General features: G+C 55.8%; 1 protein-coding gene across 1 annotated transcript; it reads right to left on the bottom strand.

The window, feature by feature from the left end:
- Positions 1–2,680: 2,680 nt before the first annotated feature.
- Positions 2,681–12,809, bottom strand: LOC144591779 (uncharacterized; the record flags this gene model as incomplete). The annotated part of the gene is made up of 4 exons (XM_078395801.1): positions 2,681–4,492; positions 7,413–8,285; positions 9,864–10,503; positions 12,249–12,809. Coding segments are annotated over 4 exons (2,557 nt in total), but the record flags the coding sequence as incomplete, so codon positions are not given.
- Between the last annotated feature and the right edge of the window lie 9,364 nt (positions 12,810–22,173).

The raw sequence follows: 22,173 nt of genomic DNA, 5'->3' as shown, positions 1-22,173 counted from the left end.
AGCCATGATCACATTGACTGGCGGTGCGTACAGGCTCGAAGGGCCGAATGGCCTCCTCCTGCACCTATTGTCTATTGTCAATAGCACCGCCATTCATTGTGATCATGGCCGATCATCCACAATCAGTAACCCGGCAGATACACCGATCAGCCAAAACATTATGACCTGATGAGCCGAAACAAGCTGGCCGCCCGCCTAACGTGCTGTTGGTCCTCCGTGTGCAGCCCCATACGCAGCAGGGCGCGATGATGCACTGTGTATTGTGACACATTCCTCCCGTCACCACCATTAACATTTCCCGTGACTTGTGCCACAGTCGACCTTCTGTCGGTTCGGACCAGACGGGATCGCCTTCGTTGCCCTCGCGCATCGATGAGCCTTGGGCGCCCAACACCCTGCCTGTCGCCGGTTTGTGGTTCGTCCCTCCTCGGACCACTGTCGGTCGGTCGGTACTCACCACTGCTGACCGGGAGCACCCCACAAGCCTTGCCGTTTCAGAGATGCTCTGACCCAGTCGTCTGGCCACGACAATGTGGCCCTTGTCAAAGTCGCTCAGGTCTTTACTCCTGCCCATTTCTCCTGCATCCAACGCGTCAACTTCAAGAACTGACCGTTCACTTGCTGCCTAATACATCCCACCCCTTGACAGGTGCCATTGTAACACGATGACCAATGTTATTCACTTCGCCTGTCAGTGGCCATGATGTTTTGGCTGATGTCAATTAAACACACTCCACCCTTTATGTCAAATCTTCCTTGCATTTTGAATGTATTTGTGCAGACTGTAATAATAATAATATATCATTGAATTTATTAATTATCGGAAGCAGCACATATTACCATTAGTTTAATTATGGGCAGTGTTCAGCATGATTATTGAAGGAAATTAAAGAGTTAGAGCAAAGATAGACACAAAAAGCTGGAGCGACTAGGCTTGTACACACTGGAATTTAGAAGGATGAGAGGGGATCTTATCGAAACGTATAAGATTATTAAGGGGTTGGACACGTTAGAGGCAGGAAACATGTTCCCGATGTTGGGGAAGTCCAGAACCAGGGGCCACACAGTTTAAGAATAAGGGGTCGGCCATTTAGAACGGAGATGAGGAAAAACTTTTTCAGTCAGAGAGTTGTAAATCTGTGGAATTCTCTGCCTCAGAAGGCAGTGGAGGCCAATTCTCTGAATGCATTCAAGAGAGAGCTGGATAGAGCTCTTAAGGATAGCGGAGTCAGGGGGTACGGGGAGAGGGCAGGAACGGGGTACTGATTGAGAATGATCAGCCATGATCACATTGAATGGCGGTGCTGTCTCGAAGGGCCGAACGTCCTCCTCCTGCACCTATTATCTATTGTCGATTGTAAAAACCTGGAGCAACTCAGCGGGTCAGGCAGCATCTCTGGAGAGAAGGTATGGGTCTCGTCCCGAAACGTTACCCGTTCCTTCTCTCCAGAGATGCTGCCTGACCCGCTGAGTTGCTCCAGCTTTTTATGTCTGCCTTCGATTTAAACCAGTTTTTTCCCCGGACACATCGAGATATAACAAGTGTACGTACAACATCACCAGGTGTAAACAGGGAACTGCAGGTGCTGGTTTATGAGAGAGGGAAGGGGAAAAAAGACACAAAGTACTGGAGTAACTCTGAAGGTCAGGCGGCATCTCTGGAGTGGGTCAACGTACGATGAGCGTTTGTGGGCACTGGGGCCTGTACTCGCTGGAGTTTGGAAGGATGAGGGGGGGGACCTCATTGAGACTCACAGAATAGTGAGCGGCCCTGGATAGAGTGGGTGTGGGGAGGATGTTTCCACTAGTGGGAGAGTCTAGGACCAGAGGGCACAGCCTCAGAATTAAAGGACGTTCCTTTAGGAAGATAATTAGGGGATTGGACACATTAGAGGCAGATAACATGTTCCCAATGTTGGGGGAGTCCAGAACAAGGGGCCACAGTTTAAGAATAAGGGGTAAAGGCCATTTAGAACGGAGATGAGGAAGAACTTTTTCAGTCAGAGGGTGGTGAAGGTGTGGAATTCTCTGCCTCAGAAGGCAGTGGAGGCCAGTTCGTTGGATGCTTTCAAGAGAGAGCTGGATAGAGCTCTTAAGGATAGCGGAGTGAGGGGGTATGGGGAGAAGGCAGGAACGGGGTACTGATTGAGAGTGATCAGCCATGATCGCATTGAATGGCGGTGCGTACAGGCTCGAAGGGCTGAATGGCCTCCTCCTGCACCTATTGTCTATTGTCTATTGTCTATTGAAGGAGTTCAGGAAGAATTTCTTCAGTCAGAGGGCGGTGAATCTGTGGGATTCTTTGCCAAGTCAGTTGATATTGTTAATGCATATTTAATATATATTCTTTACGGGTGTCAGGGGTTTACGTGGAGAAAGCAGGAGAATGGGGTTGGGAGGGAGAGATAGATCGGCCATGATTGAATGGCGGAGTAGACTTGATGGGCCGAATGGCCTAATTCTGCTCCTATCACTTATGACCTTATAAGGATACGTGGCGTTTCGGTTGAAACCCTTCTTCAGACTGATTGTGGGGGTGGGGGGGGTGGGGGGGTTGGGGGGGGTGGGGGGGTTGGGGGTTGGGGGAGGGGGGGTGGGGGGGTTGGGGGAGGGGGGGGGTTGGGGGAGAGAGAAGGGGCAAGACAAACTCTGGTGGGTAAGAGGATGAAATGGAGGGGGGGAGGGTGAGACTGAAGGTGTGAGACAAAAGTATTGGAGATACATGGAACTGCAGATGCTGACTTGTACAAAAAAAGACACAAAGTGCTGGAGTAACTCAGAGATCAAGGAACTGCAGTATAAAAAAAAGACACAAAGTGCTGGAGTAACTAAGATGCCAAGAACTGCAGGTGATGGTTTATACAAAAAAAGATACAAAGTGCTGGAGTAACATGGAGATAGAACTGCATGAGTGGGTTTAGGCAAAAAAGGCACAAAGTGCTGGAGTAATTTGGAGACAGAAAGAACTGCAGATGTGGGTTTAGCCAAAAAAAGACGCAATGTGCTGGAGTAACTCAGATACATGGAACTGCAGGTGATGGTTTATACAAAAAAAGACACAAAGTGCTGGAGTAACTTGGAGATAGACAGAACTGCAGATGGGGGTCTAGGCAAAAAAAGACACAAAGCTCTGGAGTAACTAAAATGGAAAGAATTGCAGATGCTGGTTTATACAAAAAAAGACACAAAGTGCAGGAGTAATTTGGAGATAGAAAGAACTGCAGATGCTGATTTATACAAAAAAAGACACAAAGTGCTGGAGTAACTTGTAGACAGAATGAACTGCAGATGTGGGTTTAGGCAAAAAAGACACAAAGTGCTGGAGTAACTAAGATACAAAGAATTGCAGGTGATGGTTTACACAAAAAAAAGATACAAAGTGCTGGAGTAACAAGGAGATAGAACTGCAGGAGTGGGTTTAGGCAAAAAAGACACAAAGTGCTGGAGTAATTTGGAGATAGAAAGAATTGCAGGTGATAGTTTATGCACAAAAAGACACAAAGAGCTGGAGTAACTAAGATGCAAAGAACTGCAGGTGCTGGTTTACACAAAAAAAGATACAAAGTGCTGGAGTAACATGGAGATAGAACTGCAGAAGTGGGTTTAGGCAAAAAAGACACAAAGTGCTGGAGTAAGTCAGAGATCAAGGAACTGCAGTACAAAAAAAAGACACAAAGTGCTGGAGTAACTCAGATACATGGAACTGCAGGTGATGGTTTATGCAAAAAAAGATACAAAGTGCTGGAGTAACTAAGATGGAAAGAACTGCAGATGCTGGTTTATACAAAAAAAGATACAAAGTGCTGGAGTAACTCAGATACATGGAACTGCAGGTGATGGTTTAGGCAAAAAAAGACACAAAGTGCTGGAGTAACTTGGAGATAGAAAGAACTGCAGGTGAGGGTTTAGGCAAAGAGTGCTGGAGTAACAGGGGGTGGGGCAGCATCTCTGGGGAGGGGTTGGTCTGGGGGCTCGTGGACCACCCAGGCCTCCTGCAGTGGTGGGCCTCTCACTGGGAGCTGGTGAAGGTGTCTGCCTCTCCCTGTGTGGGACTGCCCGCATACCCCCGGTCGCCCAGCAGGGGGGTCAGCTCCACCGCACCGGGGCCTGGGCCTGGTCTTGGTCTGGGGCCTGCGCCTAGGCCGAGGCCTGGGCTGGGAGGTGGGTAGACCTGCCGCAGGTCGGGCAGCACCAGGCTGTATCGGACCAGCCTGACCCCCCGCCCATGACGCTTCAGGGGCCTGCAGAGCCGACGGTAGAAGCCGAGTGTGTAGAAGGAGAGGCCGCAGAGCGGCAGGGCCACGAGGGACAGGGCCAGGCCGTGGAGAAGTAGCAGCGGCCAGCAGTCCCCTCGCCTCCCCCTCGGCGCCAGGAGAAGGCCGGACCCCCTCGCCCACGCCATGAAGGGGCCGTCGACAGGCTTGGCCGCGCCGGGCAAGGCCTGGGTGGTCGAGGGTGGCAAGGATGTCGGCGGGTCGTCCGGGCAATGGGCCTGCAAGGCAAGGCAAGGCAAGGCAAGTTTATTCACACGGCACAGTTCAGCAACAAGGCAATTCAAAGTGGTTCACATCGACCGACTAACACTCAGGGCCCAACTTACTCAGCGTCATCACTTTGGTGCCAATGGGAGGAGTTTCATTGGAATCGTGTTATGTTTATAAAGTTACTCACATTTATAATGTTTAAATCTATCTCCTAGTGAGGGAGGGGGGAGGGTGGGGTTGAGGGGGATGGAGTGGGGGGAGGGAAAGGAGGGGAGGGAGGAGAGGGGAGGGAGGGGGAGGAAGAGGGAGGGGTGGGGGTGGGGGTGGAAGGAGGGGAGGGGGAAAGGAGGGGAGAGAGAGGGTGGGGAGGGATGGAGGGTGGGGGAGGGAAGGTGGAGGGAGGGGGGAGGGGAGGGGAAGAGGGGAGGGGGAGGGAGGGAGGGGGGAGAGAGGGATGGAGGGAGGGGGGAGAGGGTGGTGGAGGTAGGGGTGGAAGGGGGGAGGTGGAGGAAGGGAGGGAGGGGGAAAGGAGGGGAGAGAGAGGGGGGGGGAGGGATGGAGGGTGGGGGAGGGAAGGTGGAGGGAGGGGGGAGGGGAGGGGAAGAGGGGAGGGGGAGGGAGGGAGGGGGGAGAGGGTGGTGGAGGTAGGGTGGAAGGGGGGAGTGGAAGGGGGGAGGTGGAGGAAGGGAGGGAGGGGGAAAGGAGGGGAGAGAGAGGTGGAGCAGAAGAGGGAAGGGGGAGGGAGTGGGGGAGGGAGGGAGGGGGGAGAGGTTGGGGGAGGTTGGGGAGGAAGGGGAGGAAGAGGAGGGGTGGGGAGGAGGGAGGAGTGGGGGTGGGGGAGGAAGGAGGGGAGAGGGGAAGGGGGAGGGAGGAGGGAGGAGAGAGGATAAGGGGGGTTGGTGGGGATGGGTTGGGGGAGGGGAAGGGTAGGGGAAGGGGGGAGGGGGAGAAGGGAGGGAGGGGAGAGGGGAGGGAGGCGGAAAGGATGGGGGAGGAGGGATGGAGGATTGGGGGGTGAAGGGTGGAGGGAGGGGGAAAGGAGGGGGGAAAGAGGGGGAGGGGAAGAGGGATGGAGGGAGGGGGAGGGAAGGGTGGAGGGAGGGGGAGGTGGAGGAGGGGAGGGAGGGGGGGAAGGAGGGAGGAGAGAGGTGGAGGGGAAGGGGAGGGAGTAGGGGAGGAGGGAGGGGGGGAGGGAGTGGGGGAGGAGGGAGTGGGGGAGGAGGGGGGGAGGGGAGGGGGAAGTGGAGGAAGGGAGGGAGGGGGAAAGGAGGGGGGAAAGAGGGGGAGGGAGTGGGGAGGGGAGGAGGGAGGGAAAGGTGGAAGGGGGGAAGGGGAAGGTCCACTTGATCTAGTAAACCATTAAAGAGCAGTTAAAAGCACTCAAAAAACATTAAAGAGAATAGAAAATAAAAACAAACTAAAATACAATAAGACAGGTATGAAACACAATAATAAACGTTACAGGTGCAGTGTAAGAAATGAATAACTATTTGATTTAATAAAGGGCAGCGTCAAACAGAAAAGTCTTCAGCCTCGATTGTAAAGAACTGAGAGTTGCCGCGATCCTAGACAACAGACAATTGGTGCAGGAGGAGGCCATTCGGCCCTTCGAGCCTTTACGCACCGCCATTCAATGTGATCACGGCTGATCATTCTCAATCAGTACCCCGTTCCTGCCTTCTCCCCCATACCCCCTGACTCCGCTATCCTTAAGAGCTCTATCTAGCTCTCTCTTGAATGCATTCAGAGAATTGGACTCCACTGCCTTCTGAGGCAGAGAATTCCACAGATTCACAACTCTCTGACTGAAAAAGTTTTTCCTCATCTCCGTTCTAAATGGCCGACCCCTTATTCTTAAACTGTGTGTGGCCCCTGGTTCTGGACTCCCCCAACATTGGGAACGTGTTTCCTGCCTCTAACGTGTCCAACCCCTTAATAATCTTATACGTTTCGATAAGATCCCCTCTCATCCTTCTAAATTCCAGTGTATACAAGCCTAGTCGCTCCAGTCTTTCGACATACGACAGTCCCGCCATTCCGGGAATTAACCTAGTAAACCTACGCTGCACGCCCTCAATAGCAAGAATATCCTTCCTCAAATTTGGAGACCACAGTTTAGAAGCATGAGAGGGGATCTTATAGAGACCTACAAAATTATAAAAGGACTGGACAAGCTCGATGCAGGAAAAATGTTCCCAATGTTGGGCGAGTCCAGAACCAGGGGCCACACACACACAGTCTAAGAATAAAGGGGAGGCCATTTAAAACTGAGGTGAGAAGGAACTTTTTCCACCCAGAGAGTTGTGAATTTGTGGAATTCTCTGCCACAGAGGGCAGTGGAGGCCAAATCACTGGATGGATTTAAGAGAGATTTTTTTTAGATTTAGAGATATAGCGCAGAAACAGGCCCTTCGGCCCACCGGGTCCGCGCTGCCCAGCGATCCCCGCACATCAACACTATCCTACACCCACTAGGGACAATGTTTACATTTGCCAAGCCAATTAACCTACAAACCTGCACGTCTTTGGAGTGTGGGAGGAAACCGAAGATCTCGGAGAAAACCCACGCAGGTCACGGGGAGAACGTACAAACTCCGTACAGACGGCGCCCGTAGTCGGGATCGAACCTGAGTCACCGGCGCTGCATTCGCTGTAAGGCGGCAACTCTACCGCTGCGCCACCGTGCCGCCCTAGGGGCTAGTGGAATCAAGGGATATGGGGAGAAGGCAGGTACGGGTTACTGATTGTGGACGATCAGCCGTGATCACAACGAGTGGCGGTGCGTACAGGCTCGAAGGGCCGAATGGCCTCCTCCTGCACCTGTTGTCTGTGCTTCTATGTTTCTAACCCTTGATATATTCTGAAGGTAAGAGTGGGCTGACTTTGTAACTGTGGCTTCGTTAGGCTGTTGACATTCAGGTCACTCACCAGAGGGAGGCGCACCAGGGGCACGCCGTTCAGCCTGAGGGGGGCGCTGCAGACAGCGGCGGTCTCGTCCGCGGCTCCATCGGCGCCGCGCAACTTCCCCGGATTGGCCCGGATCCACCGGGCCAGGTGGCGGTGGCGCCCGTCGCAGTTCCAGGGGTTGCCGTAGAGGGCGAGGCGGGCAGGGGTGGCGTTCTGGAGGAGGGAGGGCGGGAGGGAGGGGAGGAGGTTGTGGGAGAGGTCCAGCTCCTCCAGGTGGCCCAGGTCGTCTGCGGCCTCGCTGGGGAGTTGGCGGATGAGGTTGGAGGCCAGGTTGAGGCGGAGCAGGTTGTGGAGCGGGTGGAAGATGCGGGGGGTGAGGCGAGCGAGGGCATTGCCCCGGATGCTGAGCTCGCTCAGGTTGTCCAAGCCCTCCAGCGCCCCCTGCTGGAGGCGGCCGATCCGGTTGCCGTCCAGGATCAGCTTCCTGAGGCCGGGCAGCGAGCGCCCCAGGTCGGGCACGGCGGTCAGGGCGTTGTAGGAGAGGTCCAGCTCCTCCACGGGGAACAGCGGCCTCCCGCCCTCCAGGCGCCCCAGCCCGTTGCGGGAGAGGTCGAGGTGGCGCAGCTTGCCGAGGCTCCCGAACGAGTCGAGGGAGACGGTGCTGATGGAGTTGGAGGACAAGAGGAGGATCTCGGTGTCGTCCGGGAGGGAGGGGGGGACGGACTGGAGGGACCGGTGGCTGCAGTTCAGGCCCACCTTCCCCGCCCGGCCCGCCAACGGCTCGCACACGGCCCAGGGTGGGCGGGCGGTCAGTGGCCCGGCGCTGGGGCTGCTGGGACTCCCACTGGTGCCGCCCGCCGCGGCCGTGGTCTGGAAGGGGAAGGTCCACTTGATCTAGTAAACCATTAAAGAGCAGTTAAAAGCACTCAAAAAACATTAAAGAGAATAGAAAATAAAAACAAACTAAAATACAATAAGACAGGTATGAAACACAATAATAAACGTTACAGGTGCAGTGTAAGAAATGAATAACTATTTGATTTAATAAAGGGCAGCGTCAAACAGAAAAGTCTTCAGCCTCGATTGTAAAGAACTGAGAGTTGCCGCGATCCTAGACAATAGACAATTGGTGCAGGAGGAGGCCATTCGGCCCTTCGAGCCTGTACGCACCGCCATTCAATGTGATCACGGCTGATCATTCTCAATCAGTACCCCGTTTCTGCCTTCTCCCCCATACCCCCTGACTCCGCTATCCTTAAGAGCTCTATCTAGCTCTCTCTTGAATGCATTCAGAGAATTGGCCTCCACTGCCTTCTGAGGCAGAGAATTCCACAGATTCACAACTCTCTGACTGAAAAAGTTTTTCCTCATCTCCGTTCTAAATGGCCGACCCCTTATTCTTAAACTGTGTGGCCCCTGGTTCTGGACTCCCCCAACATTGGGAACGTGTTTCCTGCCTCTAACGTGTCCAACCCCTTAATAATCTTATACGTTTCGATAAGATCCCCTCTCATCCTTCTAAATTCCAGTGTATACAAGCCCAGTCGCTCCAGTCTTTCGACATACGACAGTCCCGCCATTCCGGGAATTAACCTAGTGAACCTACGCTGCACGCCCTCAATAGCAAGAATATCCTTCCTCAAATTTGGAGACCACAGTTTAGAAGCATGAGAGGGGATCTTATAGAGACCTACAAAATTATAAAAGGACTGGACAAGCTAGATGCAGGAAAAATGTTCCCAATGTTGGGCGAGTCCAGAACCAGGGGCCACACACACACAGTCTAAGAATAAAGGGGAGGCCATTTAAAACTGAGGTGAGAAGGAACTTTTTCCACCCAGAGAGTTGTGAATTTGTGGAATTCTCTGCCACAGAGGGCAGTGGAGGCCAAATCACTGGATGGATTTAAGAGAGATTTTTTTTAGATTTAGAGATATAGCGCAGAAACAGGCCCTTCGGCCCACCGGGTCCGCGCCGCCCAGCGATCCCCGCACACTAACACTATCCTACACTCACTAGGGACAATTTTTACATTTGCCCAGCCAATTAACCTACAAACCTGTACGTCTTTGGAGTGTGGGAGGAAACCGAAGATCTCGGAGAAAACCCACGCAGGTCACGGGGAGAACGTACAAACTCCGTACAGACGGCGCCCGTAGTCGGGATCGAACCTGAGTCACCGGCGCTGCATTCGCTGTAAGGCGGCAACTCTACCGCTGCGCCACCGTGCCGCCCTAGGGGCTAGTGGAATCAAGGGATATGGGGAGAAGGCAGGTACGGGTTACTGATTGTGGACGATCAGCCGTGATCACAACGAGTGGCGGTGCGTACAGGCTCGAAGGGCCGAATGGCCTCCTCCTGCACCTGTTGTCTGTGCTTCTATGTTTCTAACCCTTGATATATTCTGAAGGTAAGAGTGGGCTGACTTTGTAACTGTGGCTTCGTTAGGCTGTTGACATTCAGGTCACTCACCAGAGGGAGGCGCACCAGGGGCACGCCGTTCAGCCTGAGGGGGGCGCTGCAGACAGCGGCGGTCTCGTCCGCGGCTCCATCGGCGCCGCGCAACTTCCCCGGATTGGCCCGGATCCACCGGGCCAGGTGGCGGTGGCGCCCGTCGCAGTTCCAGGGGTTGCCGTAGAGGGCGAGGCGGGCAGGGGTGGCGTTCTGGAGGAGGGAGGGCGGGAGGGAGGGGAGGAGGTTGTGGGAGAGGTCCAGCTCCTCCAGGTGGCCCAGGTCGTCTGCGGCCTCGCTGGGGAGTTGGCGGATGAGGTTGGAGGCCAGGTTGAGGCGGCGCAGGTTGTGGAGCGGGTGGAAGATGCGGGGGGTGAGGCGAGCGAGGGCATTGCCCCGGATGCTGAGCTCGCTTAGGTTGTCCAAGCCCTCCAGCGCCCCCTGCTGGAGGCGGCCGATCCGGTTGCCGTCCAGGATCAGCTTCCTGAGGCCGGGCAGCGCGCGCCCCAGGTCGGGCACGGCGGTCAGGGCGTTGTAGGAGAGGTCCAGCTCCTCCACGGGGAACAGCGGCCTCCCGCCCTCCAGGCGCCCCAGCCCGTTGCGGGAGAGGTCGAGGTGGCGCAGCTTGCCGAGGCTCCCGAACGAGTCGAGGGAGACGGTGCTGATGGAGTTGGAGGACAAGAGGAGGATCTCGGTGTCGTCCGGGAGGGAGGGGGGGACGGACTGGAGGGACCGGTGGCTGCAGTTCAGGCCCACCTTCCCCGCCCGGCCCGCCAACGGCTCGCACACGGCCCAGGGTGGGCGGGCGGTCAGTGGCCCGGCGCTGGGGCTGCTGGGACTCCCACTGGTGCCGCCCGCCGCGGCCGTGGTCTGGGTGGTGGTGACGGGGCAGAGCTGCCCGAGGTTGAGGTTAACGATGGGCCAGTCCTGCCACACTGTGGGCGTTGCACAGACCACACTCTCTGAGTCAGGCTCACCCACGTACCTGCAACACACACACACACACACACACACACACACACACAATGTGGGTAGAGTTGAGGAGTTGTAAAGGTAAGTAGACACTAGTGTGAGTTATCTATAGGCCCCCAAACAGTAGCCTGGATACAGGGTGCAAGTTACAGCAGGAGTTAACATTGGCTCGGTGTGTAGCAAAGGGAATGCCACTGTGGTTATGGGGGATTTCAACACGCAGGTAGACTGGGAAAATCAGGTTGGTTCTGGACCCCAGGAAAGAGAGTTTGTAGAGTGTCTCCGAGATGGATTGTTAGAGCAGCTTGTACTGGAGCCAACCAGAGAGAAGGCAATTCTGGATTTAGTGTTGCCCAATGAACCAGATTTAATAAGGGAACAAGAATAAAGGATATTCTTGCTATTGAGGGCGTGCAGCGTAGGTTCACCAGGGACTGACATTTTGCACTATACAGCAGGCAGTGAAGAAAGCCAATGGAATGTTGGCCTTCATAACAAGAGGAGTTGAGTATAGGAGCAAAGAGGTCCTTCTGCAGTTGTACAGGGCCCTAGTGAGACCGCACCTGGAGTACTGTGTGCAGTTGTACAGGGCCCTAGTGAGACCGCACCTGGAGTACTGTGTGCAGTTGTACAGGGCCCTAGTGAGACCGCACCTGGAGTACTGTGTGCAGTTTTGGTCTCCAAATGTGAGGAAGGATATTCTTGCTATTGAGGGCGTGCAGCGTAGGTTCACGAAGTTAATTCCCGGAATGGCGGGACTGTCTTATGTTGAAAGACTGGAGCGACTAGGCTTGTATACACTGGAGTTTAGAAGGATGAGAGGGGGGGATCTTATCAAAACATATAAGATTATTAAGGGGTTGGACACGTTAGAGGCAAGAAACATGTTCCCAATGTTGGGGGAGTCCAGAACCAGGGGCCACACACAGTTTAAGAATAAGGGGTCGGCCATTTAGAACGGAGATGAGGAAAAACATTTTCAGTCAGAGAGTTGTGAATCTGTGGAATTCTCTGCCTCAGAAGGCAGTGGAGGCCAATTCTCTGAATGCATTCAAGAGAGAGCTGGATAGAGCTCTTAAGGATAGCGGAGTCAGGGGGTATGGGGAGAGGGCAGGAACGGGGTACTGATTGTGGACGATCAGCCGTGATCACAATGAATGGCGGTGCATACAGGCTCGAAGGGCCGAATGGCCTCCTCCTGCACCGATTGTCTATGTTTCTATGTTTCTATGTAACTCTCTGGGTAAAATAGTCTTTCCCTCATCTCAGTCCTAAATGGGCGACCCCTTATTCATAAACTGGGACCCCCTGGTTCTGGTGACGGGAAGATGTGGCGCGGTGGTGGGATGTCCGTTGGGGGTGGGGACAATGTCGGAGGTCCCCCACCCCCCCCCCTTCCCCACCCCCCCCCCCCCCATTCCCCCCCCCACGTACCTGTACACACTCCCATGGTTGTCGTCCATCCAGGCTTTGAGATAGCTGGCCGAGGCACAGTCACAGTGCCAGGGGTTGTCGTACAGGTAGACGTAGAGAAGGGACAGGTTGTTGTCAAAGAGGTTGGGAGGGATGGCCGCCAGGCTGTTGTTGGACACGTCCAGAGTCACCAGGTCCTCGGTGCCATCCAGGGAGCCGCTGGGGAGTTGGCGGATGAGGTTGGAGGCCAGGTTGAGGTGGCGCAGGTTGTGGAGCGGGTGGAAGATGCGGGGGGGGAGGCGAGCGAGGGCGTTGCCCCGGATGCTGAGCTCGCTCAGGTTGGCCAAGCCCTCCAGCGCCCCCTGCTGGAGGCGGCCGATCCGGTTGCCGTCCAGGATCAGCTTCCTGAGGCCGGGCAGCGCGCGCCCCAGGTCGGGCACGGAGGTCAGGGCGTTGTAGGAGAGGTCCAGCTCCTCCAGGGGGAACAGCGGCCGCCCGCCCTCCAGGCGCCCCAGCCCGTTGCGGGAGAGGTCGAGGTGGCGCAGCTTGCCGAGGCTCCCGAACGAGTCGAGGGAGACGGTGCTGATGGAGTTGGAGGACAAGAGGAGGATCTCGGTGTCGTCCGGGAGGGAGGGGGGGACGGACTGGAGGGACCGGTGGCTGCAGTTCAGGCCCACCTTCCCCGCCGTGTCCTGGTACGGACCACACTGAGACCACGTCAGGCAGCATCTGAATGAGCACAAGACGCTGACGGCCACGAGATAGTCCACACGGGACACCCCCATTCCTAAAAGAGAAGCATAACATTAATCTCCAGAGGACTCGACCACAGAAACCGGGACGTGACGCTGGGGCTCATGTGACCACATTCAAGCTCAAAGGATCATGGGTAATAGGAGCAGAATTAGGCCATTCGGCCCATCAGTTGAGTATAGGAGACCCTTCTTCAGACTGTTACTGTCATTATTACACTATTATGTCGGACTATTATTGACTCACAAAATGCTGGAGTAACTCAGCGGGTCAGGCAGCATCTCGGGAGAGAAGGAATGGGTGACGTTTCGGGTCGAGACCCTTCTTCAGACTATTATTGACATTTTGCAGGTTGTGTGAGTGGGCGGATGCATGGCAGATGCAGTTTAATGTGGATAAATGTGAGGTTATCCACTTTGGTGGTAAGAACAGGAAGGCAGAGTATTATCTGAATGGTGTCAAGTTCGGAACAGGGGGCGTACAACGAGATCTGGGTGTCCTAGTGCATCAGTCACTGAAAGGAAGCATGCAGGTACAGCAGGCAGCGAAGAAAGCCAATGGCATGTTGGCCTTCATAACACGAGGAGTTGAGTATAGGAGCAAAGAGGTCCTTCTACAGTTGTACAGGGCCCTAGTGAGACCGCACCTGGAGTACTGTGTGCAGTTGTACAGGGCCCTAGTGAGACCGCACCTGGAGTACTGTGTGCAGTTGTACAGGGCCCTAGTGAGACCGCACCTGGAGTACTGTGTGCAGTTGTACAGGGCCCTAGTGAGACCGCACCTGGAGTACTGTGTGCAGTTGTACAGGGCCCTAGTGAGACCGCACCTGGAGTACTGTGTGCAGTTGTACAGGGCCCTAGTGAGACCGCACCTGGAGTACTGTGTGCAGTTGTACAGGGCCCTAGTGAGACCGCACCTGGAGTACTGTGTGCAGTTGTACCGGGCCCTAGTGAGACCGCACCTGGAGTACTGTGTGCAGTTTTGGTCTCCAAATTTGAGGAAGGACATTCTTGCTATTGAGGGCGTGCAGCGTAGGTTCACCAGGTTAATTCCCGGAATGGTGGGACTGTCGTATGTTGAAAGACTGGAGCGGCTAGGCTTGTATACACTGGGGTTTAGAAGGATGAGAGGGGATCCTATCGAAACGTATAAGATTATTAAGGGGTTGGACACGTTGGAGGCAGGAAACATGTTCCCAAAGTTGGGGGAGTCCAGAACCAGGGGTCACACAGTTTAAGAATAAGGAGTCGGCCATTTAGAACTGAGATGAGGAAAAACGTTTTCAGTCAGAGAGTTGTGAATCTGTGGAATTCTCTGCCTCAGAAGGCAGTGGAGGCCAATTCTCTGAATGCATTCAAGAGAGAGCTGGATAGAGCTCTTAAGGATAGCGGAGTCAGGGGGTATGGGGAGAAGGCAGGAACGGGGTACTGATTGAGAATGATCAGCCATGATCAACATTGAATGGCGGTGCGTACAGGCTCGAAGGGCTGAATGGCCTCCTCCTGCACCTATTGTCTATTGTCTATTATCAAGCCCACTCCGCCATTCAATCACGGCTGATCTATCTCTCCCTCCCAACCCCATTCTCCTGCCTTCTCCCCATAACCCCTGACACCCGCACTGATCAACAATCTATCTATCTCTGCCTTTAACAATACCACTGACTTGGTCAGGCCACATCTGGAGCATTGTGAGCAATTTTGGACCCCCGTATCTGAGGAAGGACGTGCCGGCTCTGGAGAGGGTCCAGAGGAGGTTTACAAGAACGATCCCGGGAATGAGTGGGTTAATGAGCGTTTGTGGGGCACTGGGCCTGTACTCGCTGGAGTTTAGAAGGACGAGGGGGGGGACCTCATTGAGACTCACAGAACAGTGAGCGGCCTGGATAGAGTGGATGTGGGGAGGATGTTTCCACTAGTGGGAGAGTCTAGGACCAGAGGGCACAGCCTCGAATTAAAGGTCGTTCCTTTAGGAAGGAGATGAGGAGGAATTTCTTCAGTCGGAGGGCGGTGAATCTGTGGGATTCTTTGCCACAGACGGCTGTGGAGGCCACAAGTCAGTGGATGTATTTAAGGCAGAGATTGATCGATTGTTGATCAGTGCGGGTGTCAGGGGTTGCGGGGAGAAGGCAGGAGAATGGGGACTTTAACCCCGTGAAGCCCAGCGGTCTCCGGTAAGAAGAGGCCGTCTCGGAGCTCCGTGCTTGCGGTTTGAGTTTCAATCGTTCCCGACGCGGGGAGTTTCGATCTCAGACGATCTCAGAGGGAATCTGCTTGGACTTGATCACCTTCCATCATAGTGAGGAACGTGGTGGGTGTGTCCATGTGAAGTTTTACTTGATGTGGCTACGTGTCCTTGTTGCTTCTCACGAAGTTTGGCCGTAAGTCATCTCAAATCTCCCCGCCCCTTCCCTTCGTTGGCGCACGTGACGATTAAATCGGATCTTGAATCTTTAACCTACAAACCCGCGCGTCTTTGGAGCGCGTGGGAGGAAACCGAAGATCTCGGAGAAAACCCACGCAGGTCACGGGGAGAGAACGTGCAAACTCCGTAGGAGTGTCAGCAGCAATCAGTGTCAGCAGCAATCAGTGTCAGCAGCAATCAGTGTCAGCAGCAATCAGTGTCAGCAGCAATCAGTGTCAGCAGCAATCCGGGTCTCGGCGCTGTGAGGCAGCAACTCACGACGTTACAGGTTGGAATGAAGGTTCCCAATCTGTAACGTCACCTGTCCCAGTCTGTTGTGTTGCAGCTATCCAACCGGAACAGATGCTACACTTCTATACCATTAAATCAAACTCAGCTGCATTAGAGAGGGCAAGGTACAGAGAGCACAATCTAGGGCCCTGCCTCGTAGCGCACTAGTTTCATAGACAAAGGCCAATGTCCACAATGGGGTCGAGGTGAATCTGACAGTGCCCTAGCTTATGGAAGGACACTTCAGAAGCCTGATAACTCGGGTTGCAACTGTCCCGTATTAGCCGGGACATCCTGTATATTGGGCTAAATTGGTTTGTCCCGTACGGTAGGCCCGGACGCTGTAGGCCCCGGACGCTGTAGGCCCGGACGCTGTAGGCCCGGACACTGTAGGCCCGGACGCTGTAGGCCCGGACACTGTAGGCCCGGACGCTGTAGCCTGGACACTGTAGGCCCAGACAATGTAGGCCCAGACACTGTAGGCCTGGACGCTGTAGGCCCGGACGCTGTAGGCCCGGACACTGTAGGCCCGGACACTGTAGGCCTGGACACTGTAGGCCCGGACACTGTAGGCCCGGACAGTGTAGGCCCGGACAGTGTAGGCCCTTTGGTGGAGTGGGAGCACGTGGACGCTGGCTGGGTGAGGTCACGTGGGGCGCGGGGCGGTGACATCACCCTTTGTCCCTTATCTGGGAGTGAGGAAGTTGGCAACCCATACTGACCCCCCTCTCTCCCCCCCCCCCCCCCCCTCCCTCTCTCCCTCTCCCTCTCCCTCTCCTCTCACTCTCCCTCTCCCCCCCCCTCCCTCTCCTCCTCCCTCTCCCCCCCCCCCCTCCCCCTCTCTCCCTCTCCCCCTCCTCCCTCCCCCTCTCTCTCTCTCCCTCTCTCTCGTTATCTCAGCTAGGCAGATAGAGGAGGGGGGGAAAGAACATCTGACTGCTGTCAGAGTCAGGAAATGAGACCAGCGTTGTGGTCACTCTATTTTCGTCCTGCAGGCGCGGCGGGTAGTGCCGCTGCCCCTCGCAGCTCCAGAGACGTGGGTTCGATCCCGACTCAAGGATTCAACGGAAGACAAGATGTGCACACACACACACACGCACACACACACACACACGCACGCACACACACACACGCACACGCACACACACACACACACACACCCCACACACACACACACACACACACACACACACACACCACACACACACACACACACAAAGCCGTGGTAACTCAGCCGGGACGGGTTACCTGAGATACCCCTCAGGTTCCTATTAAACCTCCCCCCCCTCACCTCACCTTAAACCTACGTCCTCTAAACCTGTTCGGTGCAGACAGGGGTGGGCCGAAGGGCCTGTTTCCGTGCTGTATCTGGTGAACTCTTTAGGGTACAGAGGTCGGGAGGTCACGCTGCTGTTGTACAAGACGTTGGTGAGACCACATTTGGAATATTGTGATCAGTTCTGGGCACCGTGTTACAGGAACGATATTGTCTATAAGCTTGAAAGGGTTCAGAGAAGATTTACCAGGATGTTGCCAGGACTAGAGGGTGTGAGGTACAGGGAGAGGTTGAGCAGCTGGGTCTCTATTCCTTGGAGCGCAGGAGGATGAGGGGCGATCTTGATCTTGAGGGATTACTTAGAGCGCAGGAGGATGAGGGGTGATCTTATAGAGGTGTATAAAACCATGAGAGGAATCGATCGGGTAGACGCACAGAGTCTCTTGCCAGAGTAGGGGAATCGAGGACCAGAGGACATAGGTTCAAGGTGAAGGGGAAAAGATTTAATAGGAAATCTGAGGGGTAACTTGTCCACACAGAGGGTGGTGGGTGTATGGAACGAGCTGCCGGAGGAGGTAGTTGAGGCTGGGACTATCCCGACGTTTAAGAGACAGTTTGGACAGGTACATGGATAGGACGGGTTTGGAGGGATATGGGCCAAGCGCGGGCAGGTGGGACTAGTGTAGCTGGGACATGTTGGCCGGTGTGGGCAAGTTGGGCCGAAGGGCCTGTTTCCACACTGTGTCACTCTATGACTAGTGTAGCTGGGACATGTTGGCCGGTGTGGGCAAGTTGGGCCGAAGGGCCTGTTTCCACACTGTGTCACTCTATGACTAGTGTAGCTGGGACATGTTGGCCGGCGCGGGGCCAGTTGGGCCTGGGTCACTCTACGACTCTAGATAATTGGCCAACCGCCAGCCTCGGTAGACGGCAGGTTGGGAATAAACACGAGCTTACCGGGCGCGTTCCCCGGTGCGGGCGAGCGGGGTCTTTCAGGAATGGCGCTCGGCGCTGCCAAACGCGAGGCACGGGCCGCACTCGAACTGTGCTTCCCGAACGCTGCCTGTCTCCGGGAACAAGCACTTCCCCTGCAGCGGGCTGACAGGAGGAAACCACTTCTCGGTATCTTCCTCGCGACGCCAAGAGCGTTATCGGTCCAATGACAGGCGGCTCCCTGCATCTCGCACAGTCCAGCCGGGAAGATCCACGCGGAATGGGGCCTGGATTCGATGGGGGGGGGGCTGAGATCCAGGATGAGGTTGTTCGGGGGCTGGGACCCTATTACCCTGGAGCGCAGGAGGATGAGGGAGAGGGGGGTGGTGGGGGGGGTGATCTTACAGAGGTGTGCACACGATCGTGAGAGGAACAGATCGGGTAGACGCACAGAGTCTCTTGCCCAGAGAAGGGGAATCGAGGACCAGAGGAAGACACGGGTTCAAGGTGAAGGGGGAAGATTTAATTGGTGACTTTTCCACACAGAGGGTGGTGGGTGTGTGGAACGAGCTGCCGGAGGAGGTAGTTGGAGGCCGGGACCATCCCAACGTTTAAGAAACTGTTAGACGGGTACATGGATAGGACGGGTTTGGAGGGATGTGGGGCCAAACGCGGGCAGGTGGGACTAGTGTAGCTGGGGCATGTTGGCCGGTGTGGGCAGGTGGGGACTAGTGTAGCTGGGACATGTTGGCCGGGTGTGGGCAGGTGGGACTAGTGTAGCTGGACATGTTGGCCGGTGTGGGCAGGTGGGACTAGTGTAGCTGGGGCATGTTGGCCGGTGTGGGCAGGTGGGACTAGTGTAGCTGGGGCATGTTGGCCGGTGTGGGCAGGTGGGACTAGTGTAGCTGGGGCATGTTGGCCGGTGTGGGCAGGTGGGACTAGTGTAGCTGGGGCCACGTTGGACCGGTCGTGGGCAGGTGGGACTAGTGTAGCTGGGACATGTTGGCCGGTGTGGGCAGGTGGGGACTAGTGTAGCTGGGACATGTTGGCCGGTGTGGGCAGGTGGGCTAGTGTAGCTGGGACATGTTGGCCGGTAGTGGCAGGTGGGACTAGTGTAGCTGGGGCATGTTGGCCGGTGTGGGCAGGTGGGACTAGTGTAGCTGGGGCATGTTGGCCGGTGTGGGCAGGTGGGACTAGTGTAGCTGGGGCATGTTGGCCGGTGTGGGCAGGTGGGACTAGTGTAGCTGGGACATGTTGGCCGGTGTGGGAGAGTTGGGCCGAAGGGCCTGTTTTGCACGCTGTGGCGCTCCACGAGTCCAAGAACATAAACAGTTGGCGACACAGGGAACTGCAGGTGCTGGAGCCTTGAGCTAAAGACACAAAGCGCTTGGAGGATCGCAGCGTGTAGGGAAATATACTGCAGACGCCGGTACAAATGTAAGGTTTGGAGTAACTCAGCGGGTCAGGCAGCATCTCAGGAGAGAGAGGGAATGGGTGACGTTTTCGGGTGGAGACCCTTCTTCAGACTGAGAGTCGGGGGAGAGGGGAACGAGAGACATAGACAGTGATGTCGAGAGGAAAAGTATAAATGAATGAAAGACGTGCAAAGATGTAGTGATGGCGAAGGGATGATTGGGGTTAGGTGAAAAGGAGTTACAGACAATGAGACTCAACAAGACCGACTTTGAAGCTGGGACACTTGTAGAAGGATCTCAGTGTACGACTTGGGTGGGGGAGGGATGGAGAGGGATGGGGTACAAGAGTTACTTGTGGTTGAGTTGGGGGGGGGGGGGGGGGGAGGGGGGAGAGTACGGTTGCCAACTGTCCCGTATTAGCCGGGACATCCTGTATTTTGGGTTAAATTGGGTTGTCCCGTATGGGACCGCCCTTGTCCCGTATTAAGCCTGGGGGACACTGTAGGACTGGACACTGTAGGCCCGGACACTGTTAGCCCCGGACACTGTAGGCCCCGGACACTGTAGGCCCGGACACTGTCGGCCCGGGACGCTGTAGGCCCGGACACTGTAGGCCCGGACGCTGTAGGCCCGGACACTGTAGGCCCCGGACGCTGTAGCCTGGACACTGTAGGCCCAGACACTGTAGGCCCGGACACTGTAGGCCCCGACGCTGTAGGCCCCGGCGCTGTAGGCCCGGACGCTGTAGGCCCATACACTATAGGGCCCCAGCGCTGTAGGCCCTGGCGCTGTAGGCCCCGGACGCTGTAGACCCGGACACTGTAGGCCCGGATGCTGAAGGGCTGGACACTGTAGGCCCGGATGCTGTAGGCCCGGACACTGTAGGGCCGGACGCTGTAGGCACGGACGCTGTAGGCCCCGACTCTGTAGGCCCGGACACTGAAGGCCCCGACACTGCAGGCCCCGAAGCTGTAGGTCCCGACAGTTTAGGACCCGACACTCTAGGTTTCCGACATTTTGGCTCTGTAGGCCCGGACACTGTAGGCCCGGTGGCCCGGGCGCCGCCTGACGGAGGTTGCGTAGCAACCCGCCTCCCGGCACGGGCGGCCGCTCTGGGTGGAGAGGGAGCACGTGGCCGCTGGCTGGGTGAGGTCACATGGGTCGCGGGGGCGCTGGCTGGGTGAGGTCACGTGGGGGCGCGGGGCGGTGACGTCACCCTTGTCCCTTATTTGGGAGTGAGGAAGTTGGCAACCCCCATGGGGAGAGGAATCTGGAAAAGAGAGGTGGGGCAAGTGACAGGTGGGTACAGGTGAGGTGGGGGGTTATTGGCGATGGGTGGCGTCAGTGACAAAGGGTAGAGGGGGAAAAGAACACAAAGGAGGTGTCAGATAGCAGCACGGTGGCGCAGCGGTAGAGTTGCTGCCTCACAGCGCCGGAGACACGGGTTCGATCCCGACCACGGGCGCTGTCTGTACGGAGTTTGTACCTTCTCCACGTGGGATTTCTCCGGGCGCTCCCGATTTCCTCCCACACTCTGGGGTGTAAGCTGCCCAAGCAAAACATGAGGTGCTATTGAGGGCGTGCAGCGTAGGTTCACCGGGTTAATTCCCGGAATGGCGGGACTGTCGTGCGTTGAAAGACTGGAGCGACTGGGCTTGTATACACTGGAATTTAGAAGGATGAGAGGGGATCTTATCGAAACGTGTAAGATTATTAAGGGGTTGGACACGTTAGAGCAGGAAACATGTTCCCAATGTTGGGGGAGTCCAGACCAGGGGCCACACAGTTTAAGAATAAGGGGTCGGCCATTTAGAACTGAGATGAGGAAAAACTTTTCAGTTGTGAATCTGTGGAATTCTCTGCCTCAGAGGGCAGTGGAGGCCAATTCTCTGAATGCATTCAAGAGAGAGCTGGATAGAGCTCTTAAGGATAGCGGAGTCAGGGGGTATGGGGAGAAGGCAGGAACGGGGTACTGATTGAGAATGGTCAGCCATGATCACATTGAATGGTGGTGCTGGCTCGAAGGGCCGAATGGCCTCCTCCTGCACCTATTGTCTATTGAGGATGAGGGGCGATCTTATAGAGGTGTACAAAATCACGAGAGGAATAGATCGGGTAGACGCACAGAGTCTCTTGCCCAGAGTAGGGGAATCGAGGACCGGAGAACATAGGTTCAAGGTGAAGGGGGAAAAGATTTAATAGGAATCCGAGGGGTAACCTTTTCACACAGAGGGCGGTGGGTGTATGGAACGAGCTGCCGGAGGAGGTAGTTGTGGCTGGGACTATCCCAACGTTTGAGAAGCTGTTGGACAGGTACATGGATAGGACGGGTTTGGAGGGATGTGGGCAAACGCGGGCAGGTGGGACTAGTGTAGATGGGGCATGTTGGTCGGTGTGGGCAGGTGGGACTAGTGTATGATGGGGCATGTTGGCCGGTGTGGGCAGGTGGGACTAGTGTAGATGGGGCATGTTGGTCGGTGTGGGCAGGTGGGACTAGTGTAGATGGGGCATTGTTGGCCGGTGTGGGCAGGTGGGACTAGTGTAGATGGCGCATGTTGGCCGGGTGGCTGTTGGGCCAGGGTGGGACTAGTGTAGATGGGGCATGTTGGCCGGTGTGGGCAGGTGGGACTAGTGTAGATGTGGGGCATGTGGGCCGGTGTGGGCAGGTGGGACTAGTGTAGATGGGGCATGTTGGGTGCGCTGTTGTGGGCAGGTGGGACTAGTGTAGATGGGGGCATTAGTTGGTCCGGTGTGGGCAGGTGGTGGACTAGTGTAGATGGGGCATGTTGGCCGGGTGTGGGCAGGTGGGACTAGTGTAGATGGGGCCATGTTGGCCGGTGTGGGCAGGTGGGACTAGGTGTAGCTGGGGCATGTT

This window comes from Rhinoraja longicauda, unplaced genomic scaffold (assembly GCF_053455715.1).
Source record: "Rhinoraja longicauda isolate Sanriku21f unplaced genomic scaffold, sRhiLon1.1 Scf001852, whole genome shotgun sequence".
In the NCBI taxonomy this organism is placed as follows: domain Eukaryota; kingdom Metazoa; phylum Chordata; class Chondrichthyes; order Rajiformes; family Arhynchobatidae; genus Rhinoraja; species Rhinoraja longicauda.
Note: the sequence above shows the minus strand (reverse complement) of the source record. Positions and strands in the feature narration are given on the sequence as shown.